We start from the raw sequence: 9,945 nt of genomic DNA on the forward strand, positions 1-9,945 counted from the left end.
GCCCTAGTTCAGGCTTTGTGATCTGAATCCAAAGCTCAATTCTTCTTCTCCAGGCTACCTGTGGTCAGATTCTCAAAATGGGCCAAGGAGGTTGGCCAAGGGAGTTACTGTGGTTTTCCCCAACCCTTGGTTTCCTTGTTGTATCCAAATTAAGACTCAGGTGCCCCATTTCCCAAGTTTTGAAGGCTGGGAGATCAAGAGCTGAGATCCTACAGGTGAAAGGAAAGTGCAATAGGCTGTCCCGCAAGCCCAGGGGTAGTTTCCCAGAGGCCAGCTCCAGGCTCCAGGAATGACGTCAGACTCCAGCTATTCAGGCCCTAAGCCTCAGGCTACCTGCATTTTCCATTTCAGGAGAGTGGGCAGGGAGGGCCTTCCCTCCGTGGGAGGTCAGGGAGACTGGTGGAGAGGGCCCAGCTGTGAAGTGAGGGGGGCCTGACTCAAGAAGCCAAACATTCTGGCACTTGGAAGGGAGACCAAGCTGCCTCCTGCGGGAACTAAGTAAAACCTCTCAAGCCCTTTTCCTGACCGCCTCACTCCCTTATTCACTTATTTCACTGCCCCTTATCTTTTTCTTCGGAAACGGTTATCTGGGTTTTGGAGTGAGGTGTCTTGGGTTTGAATCTCCACTCAGCTTCTTATGAGCTCTCTTATCTAAGTAGAGTCACGGCCCCTCTCTGAGCCTCCATTTCCTCACTTTTAAAAGAGAGATACTAATATCAACCTTCTCGGATTGCCAGGATGAAACAAGATCGTGATCATGTAGGTACTTGACAAACTTGACAAACAGAAGATATTTTTTCAGGAACACTAGATCATGCGAGTAATCAGTGGACCAGAGGGATTTGAATATATATTTGTTGATCTGAATTCAGGCACCTAAAAGAATGGTTGAGCTGGAAAGCACCTCAGAAGTCTTTGGGCCTTAATGACTTCCAAACTGGAGTCCAAGGGAACTGTTTACAATATTTCTAAATGATAAGGGAAGTCGCATACTTACTCTTGATAAAGTCTCACCTTTCTTTACTTTTGTCTGGAATTGTATCAACTCAAGGTGATAAAAATGATTATCATATGCTATACAGAAGTTCTGATTGGCAGTTACATGAGTCTTCTATAAGTTTTTTTAATGGGAAAATAATTAGTGGAGGGTAGACTGAATGTTGGCAAACAGTTAATCTTGTCTAACTCCTCATTTCATAACCAGGGAAGCTGGGGCTTTAAAGAAGGAAGTGGCTTTTTAATCACACAGCTAGTAGAGCTGGCACTAAAACCCAGATTCTTTTCCTGGAACCAGTTACTTCCTTTCTTTCCATTCTGGAGAAGGGGGATCTAGACTCCATGAAATTAAGGGGTTTTGATCTCCTGGGGCAGGAAGAACATGACTCATCAATTTGCTGTTATTCTTCCTCTGTTTTGACTCATTCAGCAAATATTTACTGACTGTCTACACTATGTGAACTCAGAAAAGGCGGAAAGAAAACAATCCTGGTGGCAAGGCAGGGCTAGAATCTGCTCCTTAGTTATGACTTCAGAATCTGGCCTATCTTCTATTTCAAATATGTATGTACATATAAATATAAACCGATTGCCCACATTATAAAACACTCACTACTTTGCCTTTCTAATTATTAGGTTGTGTCAGTGGGCAAGGACTATCCCATTCGTACGTGTCCAAACCTTGCTGTTACCCAGTAGCACGAAGTCAATGCTGCGATGTTGGCACGTGAATTCTAATCCTGGCTGGCACTAACTCTAGGTCTTCTAACTCCTTGAGGCAGCATGTTGCTTTCCTTTTCTAAGTCTTAATCAGCTGTAAAACAGGAACAGTGGCAAAATCATGTGTGGAGGAGCTGGCAGGTTCATTTTAAGTTATCCCAGACTTTACCTAGAAGACGGAATGTAGAATCAGCACTTATCTACTAGTTAATTCCTAACCATCTTTCCCTGCCTCTTGCCCACCCCGCTCCCTAGTCTCCTGGTTGCGCCCCTTCTCTCCAAGATTTCCCTGCAGAGGGCGCGCAAGCTCTACCGCTTAACGCGCCTCGCTTCCGTTCGCCTTCACTTTTCATATTGCGCATGTGCACTCTTCGCTTCCGCGAGGCCCGTGCCCGGGTTTAGGGGGCTCAGCCGAAGATTGCGCCCATTACGCCTGCGCAATCTCAGCCCCGCCCCTCCACCGCCTTCCCCGGAAACGCTTCTTTCCTACGCCGTCGGGGCTCGGCTTCTTGTCGCTGGATCTTTGCCTCTCTAGGCCGGTAGGGCTTCTCCTCCATGGTCCTGTCTGTCAGTGCTGTTTAGGGGGTCAGCCGGTGAGGCTGGGCCGCGCTCGGACACTTCGGCCCTCGAGTCCGTCACCGGTAAGTGGACTCCGAAGGAGCCTGAGGACGGGCGGGGCCCGAGCAGCCGGAATGGGCAGGATTTCCCCTTACCCTGGGAATGGGTCTGTCCGCCCCGCCCTCACCCCCACTCCCGGAATGGGCTCGTCCCCTCTCTCCCAGTCCCTCCTCCCGGGCGGGGCGGCGTTGCCATGGTGACGGCTCGCTGGCTGAGGCCCGGCGTGTGTCCTCGCAGGTGCCAGGGCGGCCCGCGGCCCATGGCGCGGCGGCGCTGACCCAGGCCCCGGGTGGTGGCCGGGCCCCGCGGGCCGGCATGGCGGGCCAGTTCCGCAGCTACGTGTGGGACCCGTTGCTGATCCTGTCGCAGATCGTCCTCATGCAGACCGTCTATTATGGCTCCCTGGGCCTGTGGCTGGCGCTGGTGGACGGGCTGGTGCGCAGCAGCCCCTCGCTGGACCAGATGTTCGACGCCGAGGTAGGGTCTCCGGGCCGGCGCGGGCGGAGTCTCGGCCTCGTCCGATGTGCTTTGTGGTCCGACACTACGGGGCTCCAGGCCTGGCTGGGCCACCATCTCACTTTGTGGTCCTGGAGAAGGATCTCATCTTTCTAAGCCTCAGGTGCTCAATCCATAAAATTTAATGACTGTTAACAGAGGCAGATTATTAGTACAAAGGAAGGGCCTGGATGTCAAGGAACAGCCTTGCGTTCCAGGCCACCTGATGCATCTCCTCTCTGACACTCTCGAGAAAGTGACTTCACTTCCCTGGGCCCCAGATTCTCAGGTGCCAAATTGGAGAGGGGGATGGATAAAAGAACATTCACGGAGGTATAATGGGAACTGCTTAGACTTTGGAATCAGGCCTCCGTTTGAATATCGCTTACCAAGTAGCTGTGTGATGTGGGCCAAGTGTTGCCCCCGCTGAACTTCAGTTCTCCTGTCTGCAAAATCACGAGACCAGTAGTGGAGAGAGAGGTCATAGACTGCAATGCAGAGAGCCTGTACTTTGGATTCAGAGAGGTTTAGCATCCAATCTAGGTCCAGATATACCAGCTGTGGGACTCTGGGCAAGTTGCTTCACCTTTCTGAGCCTGTTTTCTCTTCTGGAAACTGGGCAGAATAATTCTCAGCAAGATGTGACGAAGCCTCGAGACCCCAGAGGTGCCTGGGAAGATGAAAGTGCTTCATAAAGTCACGGTGGGCTATGAGATGTCTGCATCTGAGAGGCAGCTGTGGGGTATGGTAATAAGCACAGTTCTCAGAGCTGGGACATCTGGAATGGAATCTTTGCTCCTGCTGCTTATTCTCTGGGTAGCCCTTGGGCAAGGTATTAGGTTGTTGTGAGGGTAACAGGAGATCAGGAAAGTCAGAGGCCTTTGTAAGCTGAAAATGCTGGGCAGGTGCCTGGTGTTCAGTACTATTATATCAAGAGTGGTGCAAGTTGCACACACACTGGGTGCCCAGTAGTAGCTTCTAGGAGCCCCTGCCCTCCTGGGAAGGTCATGTGGGAATCCTGGGCTTTGCTGAAGAGCCATCTCATGCACACAACCTAAATTCTAGACCAGGGGTTGGCAGAGCTTTTCTTAAAGAGCAAGAGAGTAAAGGTTTTAGGTCTCAACTACTCAACTCTGTCGTCGTGGTACAAAAGCAGCCAGTGGCAGTACTAAGCAGGTAGGTATGGTAGCATTTCCATAAGATGTTATTTCCAAAACTAGGTGTCTGGCTGGCAGGGCCTCAGTTTACCGAACCCTGTAATAGAGCCTTATTCTTGCAGTTTACTGACTGTATCACATTGGGCAAGTTACTTCTCTGAACTTTTGCCTCTCCTCTGTAAGTCTCTTCCTGGCTGCCGTTTGGGGTCCGGTGAGGTACCGTAGTGGACGTCTTGTAGTGACAGTGCCTTGTTGGAAATAGGCTGACCTGCAGATGCGGGGGCCTGTTTTCTTTTGTGCTCTGGGAAGAATGCTTGTTCCTTAGGAGGTCCTGGAGCCTGGAGCTCTGCCAAGCCAAGTCACTTTTCCAGCATGTTTCCATTTGTGATTCCCCCTCAGATCCTGGGCTTTTCCACCCCTCCAGGCCGGCTCTCCATGATGTCCTTCATCCTCAACGCCCTCACCTGGTGAGTATCACCAGTTTTGCTCTCTGGCTTTTGGGGCTCCTAGCACTGGAACTAACTTGCTCAATTTGGACATGAGATAGGCTGGCACGTATTCCTGGGGCCTGGTGGACTCAAGTGGGTGGCAAAGGCCAGTTCCGGGACTGGCTCTGTTATAGGCCTCCTTCCCTCACTGTTTTGACGGAACTGGAAAGCGCTTACATCACTCTGCATGCTGCCTGTGGGGTGACCCCCATCTCAGATCACTTCCCTGTTGTGGAAGGAGGCGAGGAAGGGGTGGGACTGGGGGTCAGGAGAAGTCAGTTCTGTTCTTGGTCCGAGTGCCATTGGCCAAGTTACTTCCCTTCTCTCTGGGCTTTGGGCACCTCGCTGGTACCCTGAGGGGTTTGGGTTTGACTGGGTAACATTTAAGGTCACTTGTGACCATTGCCTGCCCTTTGAGAGGGAGTTTAGCGTACTAATTACGATCTCAGGCTGTAAAGGCAGACTCACTCGGCTTCGAATCTCAGCTTTCCACTAGGCTCGTGACTTTGGACGGGTTGATCTATCTAAGCCCCAGTTTCCTCATTGGTAAAATGAGGGGAATAATATTACCCATCTCATAGTTTTAAGGGTTAAACGAATTCAATCGTGGGAAATACTTAAAACAGCACCTTGCTCATTACTATTCTAGACCTCACACTGGAGACTGACAAGGGGTGGGCTGACTATGACCTGAATTTGGCTCCTAGACTACGCTCTGTTTTACCATCCCCCAACTGGTGTTTAAAACATTTTTCCACTGAGTTGAAAAGTCAGGATATTTTACCTAAAAGAAAAAAAAAAAAAATCCAGATTTCCGGCTTCTCTTGGAGAATGGGAAGATCGATTGATCCCAGGCCAACTCTCCAGCACGAGGATTTGCCGAGCTGCAGGCCGCTGCAGTCCCCACTTTGGATTGCCCGTGTGTGCTTCAGGGTGCCGCAGTCCCCACCAGTCCCTAGGATTCCTCTGAGTGACAGTCGCCATTTCTCATCAAGCTTGTACTTTCGGTTTTCTTCTACCCAGCCCGGTTCCCTCCCCGCTTTACCTGCCGGCTCTCTCTAGGCATCTGATAGTGGAACCCTCGCTTCACACTTCTCTTGCTTGCTTCTGACCACTGTGCTGTTCTCCTAATTGTCCCTACTCCCCAAATGATCTAAGGCCAGGACAACCCAGTGACAACTCACTGCCCTCCTCTCCCCACAGTGCTCTGGGCTTGCTGTACTTCATCCGGCGAGGGAAGCAGTGTCTGGATTTCACTGTCACTGTCCATTTCTTTCACCTCCTGGGCTGCTGGTTCTACAGCTCCCGTTTCCCCTCGGCGCTGACCTGGTGGCTGGTCCAGGCCGTGTGCATTGCGCTCATGGCTGTCATCGGGGAGTACCTGTGCATGCGGACGGAGCTCAAGGAGATCCCCCTCAACTCAGCCCCTAAATCCAATGTCTAGAATCGGGTCCTTTGGACACCCTGCTGGGCACTTGGGCATCCCTCCCTCCCCGACACCTTGGGCTGTTCAGACTCTCCAGGCGAGGTCCAGCCCAGGTCTGAGAGGGACCCTGGAAATGTGAAGTCTTGTTGGTGCGGGAGAGATAGCGAGGCCGTGTCAAGAAGGCAGGTGGCTGTTGGGACCGCAGCTGCAAGGATGGCCTCTGCCTGCTGGAGCGTTGCTGTCTGGGAGGTCAGCGAGGGGACCTCTTTCGGGGTAATGGCAGAATCGGAACCATGTCATTCTTGAACCACCATACCTGTCACCAGCCTGTTATTTGAAAAAAGAACCAAATCAAGGATATCTGATTGGAGCAAACCACTGTTCTAGTCACCTGTCTCCCCTCCCCCGGGACAACTGTTACTTTTGCCATGTTGCCGAACCACAGCTGTTCTGTTTGGAGAACCACTTGGTTTCCGGATCCCTAGCCACAGAGAGGCAGAGGTGCAGAGTGTTAGGCTGCCGTCACAGAGAGGACGGCAGATGGAGGCATCAAGCACAAGGAAAATGCACAACCTGTGTCCTGCTACACGCATGTGTGTGCACACCCATGAACCCGAGACTGACTTTCTTCCAGTTCTCTCCGCTGGGTCCCCACCTGCTTCCAGCCTTCAACAGAGCAGGCCATAGGGCCTGGAGAAGAAGTCCCGGCATCGCTCCTGGTCTGCCCCCCACCATAGAGCCACTGCCTCTTCTCTAGGAACGACTAGGCAGCCCCGCTCCCACTGAGCCTCCCTTCTGGCAGTAGTTCCTTTTCCCTGCCTCGCTGGGAATTCTGCAGCGGGAAGGGTATGACGGGCGCCGAGAGATGGGAGGCCCGGCCTTCCAACTTGAGCTATGCTGGGAGTGCTGAGGGAGCTAGGAATTTGCTGCTAAGATTTTTCTTTGGGGTGGCCTGCCCTCTGTTGGGGCTTGCAGCTGTCCCTCCTGTGTACATAAATACAGTATTTTCCGTTGTTCTGCCTGTGCTTAATGCTTTGTAGTGCCGCAGCTGGGCCGGCGGGAGACCCGCACAGTCGGACGGGGAGCTATAACGAATGATCAGGTCACTTTCTCTCCTAGACCACAGATTATTATTCCATTCAGTTAAAATTCTAAGTGCGGGGAGCTCCTGTGTCCCATTTCCCTCCATCTGCAGCCTCCTCTGCTGTGTCTTGGGTGAACTGCCATGACTCAGTGTCCTTTCTCTCTTGCCAGGCATTTCTGAGTGTGTCCCGTGGAACACACTTGGTCTAGACCCACTCGTGTGTTGTAGCCATCAGCATTCCTCTCTGGGTCCCCCAGAGCCTGCCCTGGAGCAGTCAGCTTGCAGCTCACGGTCTTCACTAATGGGTTTTGCTCTCTGCCCGGGAAGCCTTTCTAACTTCCTGGCCCCCCACGTCCTGCAGAGAAGGGAGGGGAGGCTGTCAGGATGAAGGCTTAAGAGTGAATGTGCCTGGGTGGAGATGGGGAAAGGGCTAGGGTGAGGCGCCTCAGTCACTCGGTGCTCAGGCCAGGCTGGAAGGGAGCAGCTTGTTAATGGGACTCGGATCCTGGCCGCAGGGTCCAGGAGGTAAGACCAATGGGGAAGACTCCCCTTGGGTGGGTGGATTTCTCCCAGACACTGCAAACCATGAAGGCACGTGGCTGATGTTATTTCGGGAAGGGCACCAGAGCGCATGTCATGTGGCCGCTGGCTCCCTTGGTCAGCTCTGGGTGGCTGCCCCCGCTGGGTTGGCTCACCTCTCTGGGAGTTTCCTTCAGAGTCCTGTGTCTGTTTTTCTGTGCCTGTTCTTCTGCATATCTCCTGTAATGATGAACCTTTGCCCCTTGAATGGTAATTTGGTTTTGCCAAAGTTTGCCAGAAGTCGGGAGCCAGTTTCTTTCCTCTAACAATACAGTGACTGAGCTGAATGACAGTTGGGGGTGAAAAATACGTAACCTTAATGAAATTGTTACGATTTCTAAAGTAACAATAAAAGCAGTGTCTAGAGGCAAGTCCTGGAGAGAACTGGGCAGTGGCAAGAACATGTCTGTCATTTTAGTAATAAGGAGCTGTGCTTAATAGATGTCCAGCCGTAGGCTCAGTACTTTACATGGTGCTCACTTCATCTTCACAGCAACACTCGGAAATAGGAAGTATCGTCTCTATTTTACAGATGAGGAAACTAAGGCATTTGCCCAAGGTTATGTGTTAGGAGCTGGCAGACCCAGGATTTGGGCTCCGGTTCTGACAAGAATCTCATTCTGAAGACATTAATAGTTAAAGGACGTGCAAGTCTGTCACTTTATAATTATACCTCTGCGTCCTGCTGTATTGTTTCAAATACAAAGGATATGTAGCGCTTTGTTAACATTGTGAGCTTTCTAGGAAAAACTGGTAGACAGTGTATTAAATATGGCCACATTTCCAAACGAACAGATAACTGCGGGAAATGTTTTTATTTCCAGAGGGTAAAGTTACCTCCACTCAGCCACTGAGATGGTGTTCTCTCTTGACTTTCTAGCGGTCTAAAGTCTGGGCCTCTCTTCCTCCCCACCCCCTCCCCCGCCACTTCCCAACTTCCATTTGGAGAAGAGAAGTGGAGACTAGTACATAGGAGGTGCTCAGAATCATGTATGACCCAGAAGGAAGATGGGAATGGAGAAAGGGATGTCTAACTCAGAGGGTGCCCCTAAACCCCTAGTTCTAGGTAGCTCTTTCCAAATCAGCTAAATGGGGGCCGGGATGGCAGCCAGCAGGTGGGGTGCGGTGGGGTGGGAAGCTCCAGGCACCCGGGAATCCCATGAGGTGCACAGCCCCCGCGGAAGCAGAGTTTCGTAGACGGCACAGTGACTCTCAGGTCAGAGTGGCCTCCTCGGGTAGTCCCCAGGGCCAGTCGTGCACAGGCGTGCTCTCCTCCCTGTATCCGGAGCACAAGGAGCACAGAGCCTTGGGCACGGGAAGTGGGGGCAGATTCGGGGCAAAAAAGAGGCCCTCTGTGGAGAGGGAATTAAAGCCCTACTTGAAGGTTTCTGTAGGAAAGTAGCAACTGGTGGTGAAAACAGCACTGAGCCCCAAGTGGGTAGAGATTGCAGAGTTTGGATCCCTGTCCTGCCACTCCCCAGGCAAGGCAGAATTGTAGGGGCCGAGGCTAGATGGCTTCAGAGAGCCGCACCGGAGTGCGGGGTGAAGTCTTGGGTCACATTACTAGCCGTGAGGCTTGGATAAGCTGTTTAACCTCCCCCTACCGTAGTTTCCTTGTCTGTAAAATGAGAATAAGATACACCTCTCTGTGTTGTGAGGATTCAGTGAGATAGGTGTAAAGCATTTAGCCAGTGGCTGGCATCCAGAAATCTAAGCAGTTACAGTGACTGGGCCACTGCCCCGTCTCTCCTCCTTTTACAGAGGAGGCACCTTTCTTCCCAGCCTCAGCGTTTTCAGCTGTTAGACGTGGGCATAGGCTTGCCCGTGATGGGGGTGTGCCTCCCGAGCACTGTGTTCCTGTGTGCCATGCACTGCAGAGTGACCTATTCTCACTTGGTCCAATGAGCGAGGCACCATTATTTCCCCATTTTGCAGACAAAGAAATTGAAGATCAGGAGTAAACAACTTTCCCTGGCAGAGCAGAGCTGATGAGGCCTCAACAGCCTCGTCCTCTGCACCTCCCATCATGTTTCGTGGCAGGTGGTCCAGTGTAGGAGATGGACAGTCTCTGGAATCTAAAGTGTCATTATATCCAAAGGTTGTGAAAGTGAACCTAAGATTGGCTTTTTTAACAAGCAGCTAGTTACCTTAAGTAAGTGCTCATGCGTGAGAAACAAGGGGCTGTATGTTGGCACAGGGCCAGGAAGAAGGCAGGAAAAAAACGACAGACATTTTGCTCAACACCCTACAAACTTGCTTCACCTACCTGAAGCCTGATTTGCTCAGAGCCCTCTGGAATGGACATTAGTATCCCTATTTTATAAAAAGATGAAATAGGCTCAGAGAGGTCATGTGACTTCTTAAAAGTCACTCTGAATCTAA

At 51.6% G+C, this 9,945-nt stretch overlaps 1 protein-coding gene across 3 annotated transcripts in view; it reads left to right on the top strand.

The window, feature by feature from the left end:
- Positions 1–2,163: 2,163 nt before the first annotated feature.
- Positions 2,164–9,945, top strand: part of SYS1 (SYS1 golgi trafficking protein) — a 28,954-nt gene continuing 21,172 nt past the window's right edge. Inside the window, exons 1-4 of one of the 3 annotated variants that reach the window (XM_039248466.1) lie at positions 2,164–2,357; positions 2,572–2,811; positions 4,386–4,453; positions 5,678–6,917. In XM_039248466.1, coding sequence (XP_039104397.1) covers positions 2,650–2,811; positions 4,386–4,453; positions 5,678–5,918 — 471 coding nt within the window. In that variant the 5' untranslated portion in view covers positions 2,164–2,357; positions 2,572–2,649 and the 3' untranslated portion in view covers positions 5,919–6,917. Of the gene's footprint in view, positions 2,358–2,571; positions 2,812–4,385; positions 4,454–5,677; positions 6,918–9,945 lie in introns of those variants that run through there. The other 2 variants (XM_039248467.1, XM_039248468.1) reach the window with 2 other exon arrangements.

This window comes from Hyaena hyaena, unplaced genomic scaffold, assembly GCF_003009895.1.
Source record: "Hyaena hyaena isolate Hyena2069 unplaced genomic scaffold, ASM300989v1 scaffold_312, whole genome shotgun sequence".
NCBI classification, from domain to species: domain Eukaryota; kingdom Metazoa; phylum Chordata; class Mammalia; order Carnivora; family Hyaenidae; genus Hyaena; species Hyaena hyaena.